Genomic DNA, 21,972 nt, shown 5'->3' on the forward strand with positions numbered 1-21,972 from the left:
TGCAAAAAGCTTTAAAACTATAGCTTATTGTCTGGTTTGTCTTAGCTTTGGCTTCCAACTCAGACTAATAAAGCTCCTTCTGTAGCTACAGATGTGTCTTTTATTTCTCCCCATCTTGCAAAAGATATTTGTCTGTTTTTGTATAGATCAGCACACAAAAAAAAGTTTTTAAGGCAATGAGTGCCTGCTTTCATAGAATTAAAAGGACTGGAAGGGCCTCAAGGGTTATCTGGCCGAACGTCTTCATGAAGGCAGGATCTACCAGACCAAAGCAGATGTTTGCTGGAGTACTCTCAGCCCTCAGCACCTTCACTTAACACTTCCCACCCAACCTTAAACAAAACAATTAAGCAGCAATGGATTAGCACACTCTCAGGACCAGGCCTGGGGCATAAACAACTAGCCTGAACCCAGACTTAAAGGGACCCCTGACCATTGGGTCCAGTCGTGGCCGACTCTGGGGTTGCAGCGCTCATCTCGCTTTACTGGCCGAGGGAGCCATGACTAAGCCACTTCTGGCGAACCAGAGCAGCGCACGGAAACGCCGTTTACCTTCCCGCCGGAGCGGTACCTATTTATCTACTTGCACTTTGATGTGCTTTCGAACTGCTAGGTTGGCAGGAGCAGAGACTGAGCAACGGGAGCTCACCCCGTTGCGGGGATTCGAACCGCCGACCTTCTGATCTGCAAGCCCTAGGCTCTGTGGTTTAACCCACAGCGCCACCCGCGTCCCCGAACCCAGAGTTAGGAGTGTGAATTTTCCACCCCATAGTCGCTGGTGGTATTTGCAGAGGCAGATATAGTGGTGCTGCGGGGACAACATACCCTCCAAGTGTCCCAATTTTCCCAGGATAGTCCCAGAATTACAGAAGCCACCCCTGCTTCTGATTTGATCCTGGAATGTCCCTATTTCCCCTGCCAGCTCTGCCAGCACCAGGCTCTGGGAGAAGGGTCAGCAGGTGCTTTTCCTGAGCAACAATGACGATGGCGACTACGAGGAAGCATCCCATTGCCTTTCTGTGGTTGCCGCTGGCCTCGTCTTTTGGGCAGCTCATAACAGCTACTGGAGAGCTGGCCCTTCCTCACCTTCTCTTGAAGGTGTTGTACATGATCCTTTCCCTCGCACATTTTTTATTTTACAAAAATGCTGTGAGGTAGGTTAGGCTGAGAGGTAATTGGCTCAAGGTGACAGCTGTATAGGTGTATATGACGTATAAGTGTGCAGCAAGATCAAACGCGGGAGAATCCTCCTGATACAGAATAAAATTCCCTATTTTCGGAGAAATGTTGCAGGGTGACAAACCTAGACAGCATCTTAAAAAGCAGAGACATCACCTTGCCAACAAAGGTCCGTATAGTTAAAGCTATGGTTTTCCCAGTAGTGATGTATGGAAGTGAGAGCTGGACCATAAAGAAGGCTGATCGCCAAAGAATTGATGCTTTTGAATCATGGTGCTGGAGGAGACTCTTGAGAGTCCCATGGACTGCAAGAAGATCAAATCTATCCATTCTGAAGGAAATCAGCCCTGAGTGCTCACTGGAAGGACAGATCCTGAAGCTGAGGCTTCAATACTTTGACCACCTCATGAGAAGAGAAGACTCCCTGGAAAAGACCCTGATGTTGGGAAAGATGGAGGGCACAAGGAGAAGGGGACGACAGAGAACAAGATGGTTGGACAGTGTTCTCGAAGCTACCAGCATGAGTTTGACCAAACTGCAGGAGGCAGTGGAAGACAGGAGTGCCTGGCGTGCTCTGGTCCGTGGGGTCACGAAGAATCGGACATGACTAAATGACTAAACAACAAACAAATGGGGGACCGGTTCAGCCCCATGGGCATGGAGCCGCAGGGGGCACCACAGCTGTGAGGTAGCGGATGCAGTGAGTATTCTCTGCAAAATGCAAGTGTCTATAGCCATGTCTTCAAGGTTCTACAGGATATTTGGGGACCAAGTACAAAAGTGGTCGTCCTTCAATTACCTCAAAAGTATGTTTCTTTTTCAGTTTCCACTTTGATCTCATTTGTGCTAGGTTAAAAATTAGTAGAACGCATTTACTTTGAGGCAGCATTACTTTACTCTCATCAGCCCCAGAAAGCATCGCCAATGGACAGTGATGGTGGGAGTTGTAGTTCAGCAACATCTAGAGGTTCCTCACACTTGGTTTAGTTTGGGGTTTGTTTTTTTTACAGGAAAAAATGAAATTTTTTGTCTAATTTCCAGTTGAACATGACGAGAGTGACTTATCTTCCATGAATGCCTAGTAACTATTCCCATATGTACCTGACATAGCATCCTCTTGCTGTTGGGGGTGGGGAATAATTTTTCTGTGTCAGAAATGCTCAGCTTCACCTCTCCTGGCAAGCACTTTGCCAAGCAAGGTGACATTTGGGCTTTGTGTTGTGCAATGGCCCCTTTAAAGCTACAGCCACTATGATCGGCACTCCTTCACTTCTCTTGGCAAAGCACGATACTACTTTCAAGAAACCATTTTCTCCCCTCTTTGAATTTATATAAAGTGGTACCTCGGTTTACGAACCTAATCCATTCCGGAAGTCCATTCTTAAACTGAAACCATTCTTAAACCGAGCCGCGCTTTCCCTAATGAGGCCTCCTACCGCTGGTGCCCTTCCACCATTTGGATTCCGTTCTTAGACCAAGGTAAAGTTCGCAAACCGGGACACTACTTCTGGTTTTGTGGAGTTCGTAAAGTGAATCGTTCGTAAACAGGACTGAGGTACCACTATACTGCCTTTTATCATAAGCTCTCAGGGTGGTTCACAGAATAAAATTGTTAATGGTCATAGGCCAGGATAACTAAATAGAACTTCAGTGTTTAGAGATGACTTACCTCTGAGAAATCAGGTGCTGGGGGCAATGGGAGGTAATAAAGAAGGCAAGCAATTGAGACCTACTAAGGCAGGCATAGGCAATGCCTGCAACTCCCATGATCCCTAGCTAACAGGACCAGTGGTCAGGGATGATGGGAATTGTAGTCCAAAACATCTGGAGGGCCGAAGGTTGCCTATGCCTGTACTAAGGGAAGACTATGGTTGTTGGAGTAGTGCTCCATTTCCCCTAATGGAGAAGCCTCCACTGTTACATGGGTGGTGTTTATTAGCTTTTCTGTGCAACCTTATAAAAGGCAGCATTTGATTTTACCTATTTTGTCTCATTCCACAAAGTCTAAGCAGTAGCAGATGCCTCAAGCTGTCAGAGGAGCAGATCAGTTCTAGTTGGCACCGTTCCCTACCACACATTAGACAACACACTACCATGTTTATTTATGGCTTGATTTGTTCAATGGGCTCCTTAATACCTCCGGCTGTTTCAATAAACTCATGTACCATTTCACTGCAATGAGATACAGTGTCACCTGCCTGCTTGCCCGCCCATCCCCCTGGCCTTCCCGTCTTCATTCCAACCCGTTCCAAGTACTAGCACACCTTCCAGCACACCTGAACCCTCCCAAACAAATTTAAACTTGTACAGTCAATGGCATCTTAATTCAACAGAATCATTAATGAGTCGCTTTAAGAGTAAGCTTGGTTGGTTTTCACATTTCCTGCAGTCGTAATTACTTCTAGCTGAGTTGCCAGCAGCAAACTTGGGGAAGGTGTGGGGAGTTGAGACTGCAAGTTTCACATTAAAGGTATAATCTTATTTATTTATAGGCCTTTACAAGCTGCCTTTTCCCTGCCAGATTGGCACAGCATATAATGAGGACAATAAAGCAATATGAAACTACAATGCACAGTTTCTAAAGCATTACACTGTCAAAAGAGCCAGTGTGGTGTAGTGGTTAAGAGCGGTAGATTCATAATCTGGGGAACCGGGTTCGCATCTCCATTCCTCCACATGCAGCTGCTGGGTGACCTTGGGCTAGTCACGCTTCGGTGTTTGTTGTGGGGGAGGAAGGGAAAGGAGAATGTTAGCTGCTTTGAGACTTCTTTGCGTAGTGATAAAGCAGGATATCAAATCCAAACTCTCTTCAAATCCAAAAGTCCTCCAAGTTCAGAGGGAATGTGCCATCAAATGCCAGTTGCTAGAAGGACAACAGCAAGGGTAGAGGATTGCTTTCATTCTCAGCTAGCTCAGCACCCCTGCAGCATCACAAGAAATAAAGACTTATGTGGGCGATTTAGAATATATCTTTCCATAATAGTTAGGTGATTACTGATTTTAACTTTTTAATATTGTTCTTATTTAATGGTTTTATGTATAATTGTTGTAAACCATTCTGATCTTTTTAATGAATTGTGGCATGTAAATATTTTTATAACTAAATAAATTTAAATCTAGGTTTAAAGGTTTTTATACACACATAGTTTTACAGTAGATCAAATATCCTTTCCTTCCAGATGATCTCCTCTGTGGAAATGGATTTGCAACCACAGGGCTTCTACTCCCCAGAAGTAGACCGTGTTGTTTATATTTCACTCATAAATCCCTTGACCTAAACCTTTTATTAATATTATTATTGGTTGCTTTGCCATTTTGGTGATTTCCATTTATTTGTCTTGCCTCCCCACCCCACACATGCCAGCCTCAACAACTGTCTGTCTCCTACACTCTCAACTAGGTGCTGTTATTCCATGACCAGAATTATGGGATCCACTATGAATACACCATTCCTGTGAACTACTCTGCTGAAAACAGAAGTGAGCCAGATCATCATCAGGACTCCTTGTACATATGGACCCATAGCGGATGGGAAGGTTGTAGTGTGCAGTGTGGAGGAGGTAAAGATTTTGTTTGCTTAAAATAATTTATCTAAGGCGGTCCATTAGTGTAGAAGGTCTGCAGAACAGTACTCAACCTTGCAGCTGTCTTTGTCTCACTGATAGTGTATCTCTAAGGTCTTGGGCAAAGAGGTATTTCCAACCATGCTATCCGAAATCTTTTAAGCAGGAGATACCAGGGATCAATCCTAGGACATAAGAGGAGCCCTGCTGGATCAGGCCAGTGGCCCATCTAGTACAGGATCTTGTTCTCACAGTTGCCATCCAGATGCCTCTGGGAAACCTGCAAGCAGGCCCCAAGCGCAAGACCACTCTCCCCTCCTGCGGTTTCCAGCAACTGGTATTCAGAATCATTACTGCTTCCAAATGTGGAAGGAGAGTATATCTATCGTAGCCAGTAGCCCTTTGTGAGAGCAAATTCCATAGTTTAACAAAACAATGTGTAAATAAGTACTTTCTTTTGTCCTGAATCTTCCAACATTCAGCTTCGTTGAATGTCCCCAAGTTCTAGTGTTAGGAAAGAGGGAGAAAAACATCTATTTATCCACTTTCTCTATGCCAGACATAAATTTACGATATTCTGTTGTTGTTGTTGTTGTTTATAAAATTTCTATACCGCTCTTCATCCAAGGATCACAGGGTGGTTTACAATCTATCATGTCACCTCTTACTTACCTTTCCTCTAAACCAAAAAGCCCCAAATGTTGTAACCTTTCCTCATAGGGGAGTTCCTCAACCCCCTTGATCAGATCATGCACAGCAAGTTCTCTCCCATCTGAATCCTTAACTGAAGCATTTCAGAATTGAAGAAGAAAAGCTTTTCTAAAACAACAACAACAACACTGTAGTGGACAGATACCAGGCCTCGGAGCTGTGAAAGCCCCATTCCAAATTAGCGAGCTTCAAAGGCTCCCAGATAATGGATATGGGTGAAATTAGATTCAACCGCTCAGAAGAGTTATCTTGCAGTGCTCTTTGGCTTGGAGTCCCATATCTGTGGCGTGTTCCTGGGGAAAGTAGCCATGTTGGAAGATAGGGACATGTTCACAACCAAGTGGAATTCAGCAAACAAGACATTTATTTTCATGATATTTCTGAAATCAGATTGCCTCTGAAGAAAAAGAAACATTTAGATAATTTACTGAATGACACCGCCACCCCCATTTTGCATCCAGGAGAACGTAAAACCATTGTGTCCTGTACACGAGTTGTTAACAAGACTATGATACTGGTGAACGACAGTGCCTGCCAGCGGGTGACCCGTCCCGAGCCTCAGGTCAGAAGATGTAATGTGCACCCCTGCCAGTCAAGGTAAGGATCCCATTACAGTCGTCATAAACTTTCTCATATACAAAGGTTCATTTTGCATTGTAGTCTCCCATGCACTATTTATGTGATTGTATGAGCATTATTAATGCAACAGAGGAAGCACAAATAAGGCATTTGTAATAGAACTGAGCCTTCTCGCCAATGCAGGTTTTACATTAAAAAACTGTTTTAAGCCTCATTTATAACACCCCTGGAGCTGCATTGAACTGCATCCAAATTCCTATTTTTCCAAGCATACCAATCTACAAATGCATTTGTGCATCTTTGACTTGTTCAGCCATAAAGTTCCTTTTCTACTTATTTGGTAGATCTGTACCACCCAACCTCTCTTTTTTACTCCACTGGGGGATATAAGAACTTGATATTTTAATTCTTAAACATCACTGATCCAACATACCCAAGGGCCCCTTCTGAGAGTCACACAAGAAAGGGTGTTGGGAGATCATAGAATGTGCATTTTTCTATACATTATTTGGTTGGTGAAGCACATCACAGAATTTGTACAAGTGTGAATTTTGAAATATGGCTTTTTTCCAATTTTCATATTGCTTCAGGAAGCACAAATTAGGTAGAATCACCTTTAAATGAAAACTGAATTGAATTTCTCTCCCATCCTTATTTGAAACCCCAGGGGCCTTAGTGTGGGAAATGATGAGCTAAATGGACCAATGGATTAGTTGCCAGACAGCTTCTTAAAGAGCATAATGTTTCTGGAGTGACACAAAAATGAGAGAGCTTAACAGAGCCCTTCCGTTCCCTATGTTTTATTGTGATCCTTCAATAACATCTGTGCGCCATGTCAGGACAGCCAGGGCCCCTAAGCCAAGTTGCCTCTGAGATGGTAAGCCTGTGCCTGTACTGTACCACTTAAGTTTGCAGGTGGGGGTTTACATAGATAAGTACTCCTCCATTTAGAAAAACGTCTTGCACATAAGAAACTGAATGTATTTGCTACCTCATTCAGAACTAGGCTATAGAGAAGGTATTTGCTGCGGTTGTCTCCAAATCCCCTGGTGACTTGCCAAGCCCATACATTGCTCATATATGGTCAGAGGCTTCTTTTCTTTACTAGGGACTGGCTTAGTCTGGGCAGTCTGCTTGTGTTTAAGGTAGGCCTGTGTCAGTTAGGATCTAGTTATTTCTGGTGTTAAAATTAATTAAAACTGGTTGGTCTTAAGTGGATGCTTGTCATTTGTGGGGGTGTTCAGCCACCCTCCTTTCAAGCCTTCACGGCAGTATAGATTTCTAGGCAAATTGAGAGAAAAATATCCAAAGAAATCGTTGACAGAGAGGTAAACCAGCTGAAGAAAAATAATCCGGTCTCTCTGAAAGAGTTGCAGAAGGGAAAAACACACCATTGAAAAAGATCTGTAAAGCTTGAAACATGTCAGGTCATTCTCTAAAAATAAATCCAGCTTTCTGCAGCACCTTCTGGGCCTTTTCTGTTTGCCATGGAGTGGTCCAACTCTCTGGTTTCTGGTCTGCGTGGATTTCTAGCCCACCTGAAGAAGCTTCCGGAACCGCCTGCCTGTGCCATTTCTGACCCCCAAACTTTCATTTTCCTTTTGCTAGCCCACAGGCAAAAAAAAAAAGTCAGGGTTGATCCAAGGGTGGTGCCAACCCAGCCCAGTTTTGTTGAGAAAGGGAAGTCTAAATTGCCTTACTCTATGGATTTTAATCCTTCCCCTTAATATAATTCCAGAACTGCTGCTTTTGGTTTGGAGTTCCTGAGCCAATTTAGAGTTACAATAAAGGGCCATTATCCTCGGCTGGACAACTAGAGTGTGTGGCTCTCATTGGTTCGTTTTGCCACCAGTGCCATGGCAACCAACAACCACACAGTGCTTCACATCCAAGCAGGCCACGCCTCTCCCTCTCTCCTAACATTTTCTCGCTCCCTCCAGGTCGACCACACATTCACACTTCAGAAGCTGCCAAATGGAAACCTTTTCCGAAGCACATTCTCTAAGTCTCTGTAGAATTTAAATTTCCATTAGTGTTTGCCCACCCAGATATTAGAAATGCATGCTTGGCATACTCTCTGACCGAGAACATCTTAAAGAGACCTTTCTCTTTCACCATGACTATAGTTTATTTTGTTTTTTTAAAGAAAGAAGCTCTGGGTTTGCTTTCAGAGTTCAAGCGGAATTATTATAGCGTTGTTGCAAGAACTTCTCCTGTTTTCTACATTGAGCTCTGCTCTCTGGTTCTCATAAGAGCTATCGCTTTGATTTCTCTGTAGTTTGGCCTGCTGTTTGACATTATTGCTACCAGAAATTCACATGGTCATTCTTGGGATGAGATGGGAGAATCTGTCAGTTTCGCTTTTCTGTTTCTCATTTTTCCAATCTTAAATTCAGTTCTCTACATTTCTGCAACAGTAAAAGTCAGTAAAAGTCATCAGCATTCTTTAGTGTAAATTTCTCCAAACATACATGTGTTTGTATTCAATTTTGCCTAATATATACACTTTTGCAATGCAGTTTTTGGTGTGTTGTTTTCCCTAATGCATTCCTCAGTATGTTCATTATTGTCCATGCTATTTGGCTAGAGAACTGCATTGCAAAATTTGCAGAAGTGTGTATTTCAGAGAATGACTGTGATTTGGTAGATAAAAATGAGAAATTCAAACTTTATAAGGGATGCTGAGGAGTCAAAGGGGATATGGAGGAGAGAGAAATGATGCCCTACACACTTTAATCTACCTTAATTTGTAGAGTTTCTGCTTAGTCTCCTCTTCCCACCATCTGAAATTTGGCATCTGATGAAGGGAGGCAGGACCACCTCTGCTGTGCCACCTTGTTGTTAGTGGCACTTTAAAAAAATCTGCTTATGCTGTTTAAGTTGGTGTATTTTATTTTTAATGCTGGACTTTTAACTTGCCGTGCAATTTGTTGTTTTAATTAGCATATTCCTATTTATTGCATTTATTGCATTTACTTCTGATGCTGATCTGAGAGCCGGGTCTGAAGAGTGGCAAATGAAGTTTAAATAAATAAAAACCAACCAGCATAAACAGACATTCTGATTAAGTTATCTCTAAGAGAGAATTTTCAACATCCCCAGCAAAGTGTCATTCCCAGAATTCTTTGAGGAAGACTAGAATATTTGGAATTGCCATACTGAAAACAATATTAGTGTTTGAATCTTCAAAGAGGCAGAGTTCTACAAACCGTCTGAAAGAGTTCCATGTTCCAATAATTCCACTCAAAACTGGTGAGAAAATTATTTTTATAATTTATCAACAATTTGAAGATCTTGCTCCCCTAGCCAGACACTTTCCTGCCTCTTTTTTCTTCCCCCTTTGTAAAATCAGTTTTATAAAAACATTTTTAAAATGCTCATTAAAAAAAATTAGAAAGTGGCACTAAAAAGATGGTTGACACAGTGTCAGTGTAAATTTGTCCTTAACAAAGTTAAAACTCAAGTTATTCCACAACCACCCCCGTGCGTGTTGCAGCTTTGTACCGAGTTCATGAAAGGACACTTATGCCGGACCTGGACAAGAGTGCAGTCTGGGTTGTCCATTTTCCCATCTGTCATTGTACTGAATTCCTGGCTCGTCTCATGCCCGTCTTCCTGTTTCCTTACAGACCACCGAACTGGAAAAGAAAGTGAGAGGCTGTCTCCTTTCTGATTCCTCCCACTCCTTTCCCCTTTAAGTGAGGTCACAGCCTCCTTTTTCTCAGGACTGTATGGTGTGCAGTCGAACTGTCAGTTCTGGAGGCAAACAACCAGGGTGGCTCCTACCAAGTTTTTCACTCCTTTCATCTCTACTGTTCTTTGCTCTCAATCCTTTTCTCTCCTTTCTTTGCCAATAGCTATAGATCACAGGGAGATTATAATGCCGTTGCTAGACTTAATTCAGCAGGGCCTGGACAGCAGCCATGCCTGCTTCTGGAGAGGACAGTAAATTAGTAAAGCATTCCCCCTCTTTCCCCTTCCCAGCTTCATCTCACCACCCCTATCTGATTGGGACTTTCAGTCAATGACATATTTAACAACACATCTGTAATTTGTGCTCCAGTGCTTAAATAGTGGCCTGTGGGTGTCCTTTTTATTGCATATTCATGATTATTTGTGCTCATGATGCTATCAGGGCTGTCACACGGGTTCCCACTTTCATTATGGTTTGCACCTGCAAAAGTTTTGGTGCAGTCACTCTGCTTCATTTCCACTCAGTATTTATTTTTTATATATACCACAAAGTTTCTGGTTTATTTGTGTTTTGCTTTTATGGTGCTGTAGCCTCTCCAGACAACAGTATTGTGGTAGCATGGGGGAAGAGCAAATAATAAAGCAGAATAATTTCAGCACTACAGCACTGTGTGTGTGTGTCAGTAACATGTTGCAGAATACTCCCAGGCTTTAAAAAAAAAAATCAGTCTGGAGGGGCCCTCAGTGCCTTGGCATCAGGTTGCAAAGATTAGTTTGGTTGGGAGGCAAATCAAGTTGACAGGTCTGAAAGACAGACCAGGATTCCAACTTCCTGAAAAAAGGGTTCTGTGATTGCCACCTCCCCCCCCCTCATGCATTTTTCATGTTCACACAGGGCTATTGTTCCAGCTCTTCACTTTGACGAGGAATTCCTGTAATTACAGAGGGGATCTTCCTCTGTGACAGGTCATAGGAAGCACTTAGCAGAGATGCCATATAGGCATTTATCAAATACATTCCTCTTTACTTGATTCTTCCCATGACCTCCAACTCAGAGTCACTCTCAAAAAGTTCCACTTCTGCTGCTCAGGTCTCAACAAAATAGCAATTAGTTATATGGGGTGATTGGAAGGGCAGACTGACAAAAGGGTCTGTAGAGTCCATATCTCTGGGGACAAGCAGTTATATTTCACAGCACCTGGGAATGTAAGGCTACAGGATTTTTCATTGTGAGCTGATCATAATGTGAATCTTATTTGCAATGTGATGTAGGTAGCTATTTGTGTCAGTTGTTTGAACAAAGCAGATGACATAATTGCCAAATGTCCACTGGTGGTTCTGTTTTCCTCTTCATACTGTGACCTCATCACTCCTGAAATCTCCTCTTGTTCTTTTTACTTTTCTGATGGTTTTACCCCTCTTGGTGGTTTTAGTTGGTCTGCTCGGATATCACAGCTAGAAGCAGAGGAATCCTGGCCCCTCTTGGATTAGTTCATGCCACAGAAAAGCTAGCATTAGCGGCTGGGCATCAAAGGGGGCATGGAGACCTTTAGAACTGGATGTTCAGTGCCCATGAGCAACTTTGCTTCGGTTAAACAGCATAACCATGGTCTGCAAGCCACAGGCTCCCAAATGACCCTTGGTATAAATGGCTTGGGTGGTTTTTATATAACTTATTTGCTTAATGAAAAGAGACGGGCAACACTTGCTGTTAACCTATGTGATTATACAGTTCTCATTAAGGCACTTAAATTGCAAGAAATTTGCATCACTAAACAGGTATACAGATCTAGCTCAAGGATTTGAGCTGCAGAAAGAGGGCACCCCAGAACCCCCTGCAAGTTTAGTTCTGAGGTGCATTGCCTGTAAGGGGAACTGGCCATGCCAAATGCATTCCTGTCTTTAAACCACCTTACACAAGGTAGGAGGGCATTTTTATCTGGACCCAAGGAAGAAAGGATTAGTAATATGCATGTAGTGTGCTTCAGTAACCCTGACTTGGAAAAGAACATCAAGGTTATTTAGGTTGTTGTCCTACATAATCTTCCACCACAGGAAATTGCAGGGGTTACTTGTGTCCAGATTTAAAGCCTCTTAATTCTGCATTAAAAATGTAGGGTTTCAAAAATGTATCAAAAATGCATCAAAAATGTAGGTTGGTGGGGCCTGACACCCACCCAGGGTAGACACAAGAGGCAGTGATTGATGAGTGGCTTTGTATAAACACCTTGTGCCTCAAAGGGCTGTGTCCCTATTGAATCCTTTTTCTCTCTTTTCTTAACAGGTGGGTGGCTGGGCAGTGGAGCTCTTGTTCTGCCACCTGTTCCAAAGGCATCCAGATCCGAGAAGTGGCATGTGTCTATCAGCTGCAGAATGGCACCTATGTCAACACTAGGGATCTTTACTGCCTCGGCCCGAAGCCGACACCAATACAAAGCTGTGAAGGTCGAGACTGCCTTTCCATATGGGAAGCATCGGAGTGGTCTAAGGTAAAGAAGTCTTGTGGGAGGAAAAGGACAGCAATTCCACAATAAAAACCCCAAATTGGAGTCTACGAAACATGAGCAAATCCTACTTCATGTGATCCATAATTAATCTATTTTTAAAGATAAATATCAAAGGGGCATTTTGTGGAAGTCTTAAAATTAATATTTTTTTCCCCAGGCTATTAAGAATAACTATTTTCTAGCCAGGATTAGCCAATGTGGTCCCCTCCAGATGTTGTTGGACTACAACTCCCTAATCCCTCTGGCCACTGCCTATGCTGGCTGGGGCTCATGGAAGTTGTAGTCCAACAATACCCAGAGAGCAGCACATTGACTACCCTGATGTAGGTGTTTTTAGATGCCCCAAATAGCACCTGCAGAAGCAGATTCCCAGAATCCAGTTCCGGGACCTAGGGCTGGGACATATCCAATGGCACCTCCTGAAGCAGCTCAAGTTGGTGGGGTTTGCCCCCATGCATCCATACTATATCAAAAGATGAGTTTGAGTTCACAAAAGCTTATGCCATTATAAATTTGTTCGTCTTTAAGGTGCCACAAGAACCTTTTATTGTTTAGGTGGTTCAAGAAGTACATTCCAGAATTTTCTTCAGGCCAGCAGCACACATATAACACCATCCAAGGGGGTAAAACTAGTCACCACGCAACAGAGCCAAATGCCCTAGGTGTATTCACAGAGTCGTTTTCTCAACACACAGTGATTCTGTATGTATTAGGGAAAGCAGGCAGTGATTGGTGTAAGACCAATTTTAGTAACATGGGTCCAATACTTCTCCCCACTGCCCCAATGTTCTTCTGCTGTGCATCTACCCAAACTTGCTATTTTGCCTTGTTTGCCCAAGGTTGTGTCAATGAGTCTTGTGATTGCTTTTAGGAAAATAGATTTTAGGAATATTGCTGCCAAGAGGTTATTTCCACAAAAGTAATATTGTGACTTTTAACAACAATGAGTCCTACCACTAGCTCTGCATAATCTTTTATGGTGTAGTTCATATTTTGCAGCTGACATTATTGAGTTCCTATCACAAAAACTTTTAAAGATGTTTTCTGGTTCTTTCACAGGCTTAGAAGGGTGAAGGATCAGCTGAATGTTTAATATAATGAGTGCCTTGATTGCTTTCGGACTCCTGTCTAAATTAAATGAACAAAGCTCCTTAATTAAGTGTGTGCATGGCATTGGGTTTCAGGGTTAGCCAACCCTTAGCTTCTAAGTATCTGCATCTTAAATTTGTTCCACAAATATGAAATGTGCTATGTAAGAGATTCATCAGATAAGGGATCCAGCTAAACCACTTCTTTGCAATACATGGTTTTTTTAATAACGTTAAAGTGAGAGGTGTGTTTTCCTTTAATCAATTTTGTGTCTTGATTGGTAAATGTAAACCAGTTGTTTTGTTAAAAAAAAGTCTCAGATGGCATTTGCTGTTAATTGACCTAATGCTGCATGTTGCTGAGAAGGAGAATAATTGTTATGTCATTTTAAGTATATTGTACATGGTTAATACAGTTTACTTGTAGCATGAATAATCTTAAAATGAAATAATAATCTCAATGGTGCTGGTGGAAATTCCTGTATATTTCACATGAATTGCTTTGGGTTTTTCTGGCTGCCCAACTTGAATATAATGCAAAATGCAATCTGGTTTTTAGTCAAACTATTACGTTCTTAAATCATAAAGCGAAGGTTCAGTTTCATTGTGGAGAAAAATAATGAATTTTACTTTAATGGGGCACAGTAGCAATTTTTTGAGATGATGCATTGCTCCACCACATTTAGTGGACTGACATATATGAAGAGGAATGTGTGGATCTGGTCCTACTTTATATAGTCATTAGTAAGATTCCCTGCTTCTGCTTTTCAGGGCCTTTTAAGTTCTGGTTATGTTTAAGGGAAAGGGCCATAACTCAGTTCCTTGCATGCTGACAGCCCTGGTTCAGACCTTGGCATCTCCCATTAAAAGGATCTCAGGTTGCGGGGCTGAAAAAGACTTTTGTCTTGACTACATACTTTAACAAATGAAATGCATCAGCCCTGCTACTACCAATCTGAACAAATCTGCTTATACTTCTCGTGCATAAACTTTGCAAAAGCCAGACAAGTTTCCAGCAGGGCTGACTTGTCACCCCAAGTGGTTGGGCACAACTCTCCGCTCGCACACATTTACACATCAGGATTCCTTTCCACAGGTCAGGAAATGTATTATATTGTAAGTCACTTTGAGTTTTCTTTTTATTTTATTTTTAAAGCAACTCGTAAGTACAATCATGGAAAAGAGAAAGACGAAATACCACGGCCAGCTCCATAGGTTAACAAAGCCGGGCATTTGGCAAGGCTTTAAGACTATCAGAAGGCCCACTGCCCTCGCTGCCTACCATTCTTATATTGCACAGAATAGCCAGTAAGTTCTGATGCAGCAAAGGAGAATTCTCAGTTTTCATGTCCTGCCTCTTCTGGCTTGAGGAGACCTACAGAGGGTGCCGTGCCCAAGGACCAACAGAATCCTGGAACCAACACTGCAAAGCTTAGAGTTCAGATAAGGAACTCAATCAGAAACTTGTGCCCCAACATTTTCTGCTATACCGCAAGGCATTTTGGGGCACATCTCTGTTATCATATGCTGAGAATTTTCACATTCCCCCAAATGACACTTGTTATGCCCAGTGATTACAGTTCAGTCTGGCTGGTCCTGATTTCCTGTTTTAGAGGAGGAGACTAAAGCAGCTGGCAGGCCTTTTGAATCCTTTCCTGTCTTGTGTTTTAATGCTGCTCCACAGCACCAAGTTATTCAGCCTCTCTCTCTTTTTTTTGAGGATGGTTACAGCCGGCCACTCATTTCAAGACACAGCTGTTGAGTTTCAGCATCCTTACAATCTTAAGGAATCTTTCCCAGTAGCCAGCAGAATTCTATTCTTGCTTTCACACTATGAAGATGTTACTTTCCATAAGGGGGTCATGCAATGAGCAGCCATAAATTAAGTGGAAGACTTCCCAGATTTTCTTCTTCTTCAATAAGTCACTTTGCAGTTGCTGTGAAGTATTTCAAAGCATGTCTGTTTGCTTGCCAGCTCATAAACACTTGTCATTCATGTCCTTAACAGGGTCAACAGGTCATGACTGCCTGGATTGTATTTTTTTAAGACGATTAGACAGGCATGCTGAGATCTGCCCGTTTATTGTAACGTATATCAAGTTGAGTCCTGTTTCCATCCTAGACCCCCTAAATAGAGAAACTTATTGGAGCGCATTCAAAAGATCTCATGGAGTATCTCATATCTCCAACTATTTATTCAGTGTCAAGTCCACAGTTTCTTCTGTGCTGATCCCTTGAAGGGTGTGTGTGTGAAGATTGATGCTCCAGAAAAAGCTAGCATTTTTATTAGGACTGAGCAGTTTCGTAAACATTTTCCGCAGTGTCAAAAAGCACCATAACTGCTTGGCAATGTTGCTTACTCGCTTATTTGACAAATATTATCCTGAATAGTCTTTGTTTGCCTTTAGTGACATCATCATATTCCTGATTGGCTAGAAATACTCATGTGACTAGGGCTGGAAGCATTACTCTCTCTCTCTCTCTTTTTCATAATAATTTTTATTAGTTTTCAATTAGTCCAATAATAGCCTTATTATAACAATACCAATTATAATACAATTATTAATACTAATTGTTCAACATCAAATTATATAATTTAGATAAAGTGGCCCCCCCGCATGCTAGATTTGATGGTTTGATGATTTTCTTTATTTCTGCATTCCAAAATCTTATTCATTTCAATTGCATTCCGGCCATAATAATAATCCCCTATACAACAACTGCAATATTAATAACTCCTATTTGTGTGGATGCATCAAATGATTTGTAAAACTACAAGTGAGGAACTCAAACTATATCCTTGTTCTTCCTGTGTGTGGAAATTATTCTGTCCATGGTGTTTCTTCCTGTCCTTGTAAGATGTTACATCTTTCTTCCCCCTGTTGTTGCTGTTATCCGCCATGCCTTTGGTGAAGCTAATATCCCATTGTTGTTTCAGAAATTTATCCACTGCTCTGTCCCGTGCTTCACAGACTCCTTTCATCGTTCCTTCCAACTCAAGATATATAAGCAATTATACTTCCAATTAAATTAAATTAAATTCCATGTCCTCTTAGCATTATTCATTTGACTTTGTAAATAATAAAGGGGAAGAGTCAGCTCTAAGTTTCCATCATAAACCTTTTGCAAAATAGAGTTTCCCTCCCTTTCCCCCTTTTTTTTACACACACAGTTCCGTTTGATGTTATATTCCATATTTATAATCCAATTTCTTCCATCCTCGCTTGTACAAATACAATCTGAACTAACATTCAGAGGAGGGTTGCCGAATCATAAATGTAGAGAAGAAAACTTTAAATAAAGAAACCATAGGCTCCCCTCCCTCCCCACCGTCTTGCACTGAATGAAGTCTTATCCAAGTTCAAACCTTAAAGTCCTTGCAGTTGGTTTGTTCCGCAGTTTGTGATCCCATCTCTTCTAGCACGCGCCTGTACTTTAGTCAAATTAAGCTGCAATTAACAGGAGAACCTCTGCTTCTTAATGGCAGCTTTGGAAGGTTTTCAGCAGGCGAAGTGCTTTTGCACTCAGCGCCTCCCTGCCCCTCACATTCCTTGCTGGAGCGAGAACCAGGTACCAAGACAAACTGCAAGTAAAGCCTGTTTCCCCACCCCCTCCATCACTGGGGGGGATTTGCAAGGATAATTACCCTCAACCATACTTGCTTTTCCTTTGCCAACAATCTCCCGCTATCGTGGGGGAGAGTAGAACCAGAAGCCAGCATTACTCTCACTCTTAATGTGCTGTATTTGCCCTCTGTGATGTCAGCATGTAAGCCAATCTGGTTGGCTGCATAGTGTTGTGACCTCACCACATTTAGTATATGAGCTTTGATTGGCTAGAACCATCCTATAGAATTCTCAACCGAAAAATAAACAAACAAAATACCAAAAAGCAGAAGAGGGAAACAGGGAAAACAAAGTGAATACATTGTGCATGATCAAGGGTATGGGTGAAAATATTTTATCTCCCTGCCCCAAAGCTAGAAATTTTAGCCTGAAAAGCGGAACAGGCAAGCACTTAGCACAGTTCTATATTTTATCTTGATGGATACATTGATGGATTTTCAGTGTATGTGGCAAGACAAGTAACATAGTCTTTGGCAGAAGAGGAACTGCGGCAGAACGGATACAGTACTGCATGTGACAAATAAAGGGCAGAACAGAAAACAATGCTTCTTACATCCCTAGTTGCATGTAATTATGTGTTCAGGAAGGCCTATGCAAAAGCTACTGCTTATGAGTAAGGGTTTCGTGTGAACAGGATCCCTGATTGTATGCATGTCCAAGGGATACAAAGCCCTTATGTAGCAAGCAGGAGCTTGCACTGTGCATAGAACCATGTGCACATGTGGTTGTTGAAAGAAGCTGTGACATCGGGGGCAGAGCTAAATATTCAGCCATGTTCCACACTTTCCCCTGCTAATGCCCTACACCAGAAGTTCACAAGCTGATCTGTAGCCCACCAGTGATCCATGAACTTCAATGAGGTGGTTTCATGATGTGTCCACATTAAACATTTATGTTGGTTTTTATGTGTTTTTATTGTTTCCTTTATGTCACAGATTGCATTACAGTTTGAATTAAAAACGTCGCTCACAATATTTTAAGTCTGAAATATTATTAAGCTCAGTTTTCCTTCCAATATTATCTGCCAGTCAAACTAATTTAGAATCAGCCCTGGTGTGTAGCATACTCTTTTTTTCTTCTTTTTTTGCACATTTAAAATGAAGGTTTAACAACTGTATTGGTGAGACTTGGGGAATGTATTGATACCAGTGCTAGTTGTCTTCATACACACCATACATTTAAAGCATGCACACACACTGCAGCACACTGGGAACTGTAGTTTGCTTCTCACAGGTTTATAATTCCCATGCTTAACAGATGGCAGTTTCCAGGATTCTTGGTGTGTGTGTGTGCTTTAAATGTTCTTTGAAGATATGCTGTGTACATAGCCTTGGATGGATGATGGCTAGAGCTAATGTCCAACGTCAATCTCCCACCAACATGCCCACAATCTCCCAGTCAAAATTTTATGAAGATTCTTGTGAGAAACATTTGGGAAAGCAGAACTCTTTACATCTGAAACCACTTAGGAAAAACTTGTTGGCAACAATAGATTTTTGCTCCGTTTTTGTCCAAGTCAGTTTTCATCAACAACCAATGTTTGTGCCCATTGCTTTGCAGTGTTCGTCCAACTGTGGGCAGGGGAAGAAGAAGAGAACTGTCACATGCACCAACCCCCAAGGGAAGTGTGATTCAGCCACTAGGCCGAGGGATGAGGAAGAGTGCGAGGATTACACGGGCTGTTATGAGTGGAAAACAGGAGACTGGTCCAAGGTAAGGCCATGCTTTCAGCCCTGTATGGAGCCTTAATTCAGTAGAGCAGATACAGCCACTGGTTATCTCTTAGTGACTGTTAACTTTTAGAGAGACCACAAGTCCGTGATGGAGCACATCATTTCCATCCAGAAGGTCTGCCTGAAACCCTGGAGAGCCCCTGGAAATAACTCTACCAATCTCCATCTGTTCCACCGCTGTTGCTGCCCACTGCCATTGCAGACATTCTTCTTTGCTCATCTTAACTCTGTTTTCCAAGGGATCCCTCCTTGAGAATTCTGGTATCCCAGGATGCTCAGGGTGCAAGAGGCTTCCATGGTGTTCTCTTGGCCCAAAACAGCCACACAGAAGCAGGTTTCCTACACAGAATGGAAGGTGTGTTAACAATATTGGGCTGGGTGGACTAATGATCCGAGTCGGCATAAAGGCAGCTTCCTGTGGCTCTAAGCCCCTCTACATTTCTTGCTCTCATGTTTGCAGAGGGAACTGTATACACTAATCAAACTGAGGAATCAAAGCTTTTACATGTAGTGCAATATAGCTAAGGAAACACTATTCCCATTGTCTGAGCCAAGGAAATCCAAGGTAAATCATAGAAGCATGAGAAAAATGTTGGAAAATTCAGTTTAGCTCTGTTAAAACTAGGATTGCAAGCATGGATGGAATCTTCAAGAACAGGGTGGAGACATTGATGGCGTGCCCATGTGAAATTATGCCCCCATAGCTGCTTTATGGTTTCCAAACTCTTGATACTGTGCCCATGTATTATTAGCCACTGAGCCAAGGAGAGGAAGCTGTTCCTCAAACACCCATCTAGTTAGGAGGACTCGAAATAAATTCTCACAATAGTTTATTGTCACTTCCAAATTCTCAAACTGGGATTGAGCCTACCCCATTGGAACAGGAATTGGTATATTTGGACTGAGATCAGCAACATACATATAAGGCCAAGAAGCCACATTCGTAAATGGGTCTACGGACGACATTTCATTGTTGTGAGGCATGCTTGTTACTTGAATATGTTGGGGGTTTTCCTTTTGCAGAGGGTGACTGAATAAATGAGCAGTGAAGTAACAGGAGATGAGCCAAGAGGGAGAGGATTAAAATATGGCTCCCTCTGTGTGGATTGGTGGATCTCTTTAAGATCTTTCCTTCAAGGCCTAGCAGAGCACCTTATAAGAAGGCCATATAGTTCAGACGTTCTAGCTTTGGCATTCTGGCTATGCTGAAACACTTACTGGGGCAGCTGCAGTACAAGCACATCCCTGGGGCTTCATAGGATTCCTTTATACATGGGCAGTATGTAACCATATAAATCTGGTTTTGTGTAGTCAAGCAAATGTTAGGTTAAGAAAGTAGAGACTATAGTTAGTGTCACAGATTTACACCTTTTTGTTTCAGCTTTAATTCCCAGGATCCTTTGACAGTTTTGTTCAGTAAGGTGCTGAGAATTCTGTGGTAGAAAGCCAAAAATTATCCCTTTCCAGAATGCAGTGCGGACAAATATTCTGTTAATTTTTCCTTAGTGTATATCAAGTCCCTTTACATTACTAGATTCCATGTTTTCACAAGGAACAGAAATTTCCCAGGAATATTGTATTCTACCTTGGTCATATAAGCCTGTGAGGGGGGGGGGATATTTAAATACTTATTTTATATATCAATGCATCTACTCCTAGACTTATCTTCAAAATACACATTTTTGTATGCATGTCTGCACCTTTTTTTTTGAGCCAAGATCCATATTGCAAGATTTGAAGAAGTGTCAAATCTGATGGATATTTGCGTTAATGTCTGTGCATAGTCTGGAAGCTGCAAATTAGGTCAATTCACTTAAAAATGCAGTCTGAACAAAATTCTCCCGCATGTCTAGTTAATAGACATATCTTATCTTTGCCCACCTAATGGTCTTTGAACAAAGAAGCTGCTTATTCCAAAGAACACACAGAATGCAATTAAAAGCAGACAGGTTCAGTAGCTTCACCTTAGTTTCCAAAAACTAGAGCTGAATTATGTTGTTAGTGACTGAATTCTAGCAAAAAAAAAAACCGACCTAGTCCATTCTGGGTGAAATTTCCACTTTTGACCATTTGACAGCAAGGGTGTTTGTGGTCTCAGGTGGTCAAAGTAAGTGTGACTATGGGCCCCTTCAGACTGGTGTGTTATTCTGGGTATATTCTGCAATAATTATTGACACTGACCGAGGGTCAGTGTTGTATTAATTCTGCTTTGTTACGTAGTTATTCTACAATGCTTCCCTACGTGACCACATTATTGCTGTCCACAGAAGCTGATGCACAACAAAAGGGGATCAGTAACAAACCTGAAATATACTCAGAGTCGCAAAGTGATTTCATGCTCTTTATTCAGCTCATAGTGGTGAGGAGGAATGAATGAATGAAAGTCCCCTCAAAGTATCTGCTTTATATACATTATTTACACAATGGGCTGCACATGATTGGCTAATTCCGGAATTCTACTGTAAGCCAATCAAGTTGTGGATTCACTTCTATCTGGAGCATGATTGGGTGGTTCCTGCCAACCAATCATACTGCTGCATTGTTCTAGGACCAATCAGACTGCTGCATTCTGAATCCTATTGTTCTAGGACCAATCAGACTGCTGCCTTTTGGATCCTATTGTTCTAGGACCAATCAGACTGCTGCAGTTTGGATCCTATTCAACTCAGTACATAACAAAACCGTAGAACATTTGTGATATGAAAAGTTATAGGATTTCAGTAGGAAATTGCAGGATATGCACTGATTGGAAATGAAGCAGTATTACTGCCCCCAAACCTCTGCAGGCACAAAGAGCATTGAAAGCAGGGTCATGTATGACTGCCCTGATAGCATCATGAGCACAAATCATCATATGTACAATAAAAAAGGATGGCTGGAGGGGCCCTATATGATCTTGCATCTGAGAGAGGGCCTTCTCACTTATTCACTCCCTGCTAAACCAATATTTAGGTCGCACTGAGAATTTCTATCACCAAATGTTTGGAATTTTGAACATTATATTATTCATAACCTGGAACATAGAACCAGAAGGGCCAGCCAATATAAACAGCCACTGTGTATTAACAGGTGAAATAACATTTTTTGAGGCTTACAAAACAAAAACCCCTCCTCTTCAGGCTATGAATTGACCATAGAGTCTATTTTTCAGAGTGGAGCATATGAAATAGTTGCAGTGCTCTCCAGTTTTTCCCTTCGAACTGTCATAAAGCAAGATTTGAAAAAAGTACAATGACTGACAGCTGTGGAACTATGGCAACCAAGGATGGTGCAACTGGCAGCTTATGTTTCTT

The 21,972-nt window shown here is 41.9% G+C and overlaps 1 protein-coding gene across 3 annotated transcripts in view; it reads left to right on the forward strand.

Moving 5' to 3' along the window:
- Nucleotides 1–21,972, forward strand: part of ADAMTS17 (ADAM metallopeptidase with thrombospondin type 1 motif 17) — a 170,099-nt gene that overhangs the window by 130,660 nt on the left and 17,467 nt on the right. For all 3 annotated transcript variants that reach the window (XM_083586287.1, XM_083586288.1, XM_083586289.1), the window contains 4 exons: nt 4,580–4,739; nt 5,915–6,050; nt 12,010–12,214; nt 18,507–18,659. In XM_083586287.1, the coding sequence (XP_083442413.1) occupies nt 4,580–4,739; nt 5,915–6,050; nt 12,010–12,214; nt 18,507–18,659 (654 nt within the window). The remainder of the gene's footprint in view (nt 1–4,579; nt 4,740–5,914; nt 6,051–12,009; nt 12,215–18,506; nt 18,660–21,972) is intronic.

Source organism: Podarcis filfolensis, assembly GCF_964270895.1.
Source record: "Podarcis filfolensis genome assembly, chromosome: 14".
NCBI classification, from domain to species: Eukaryota; Metazoa; Chordata; class Lepidosauria; order Squamata; family Lacertidae; genus Podarcis; species Podarcis filfolensis.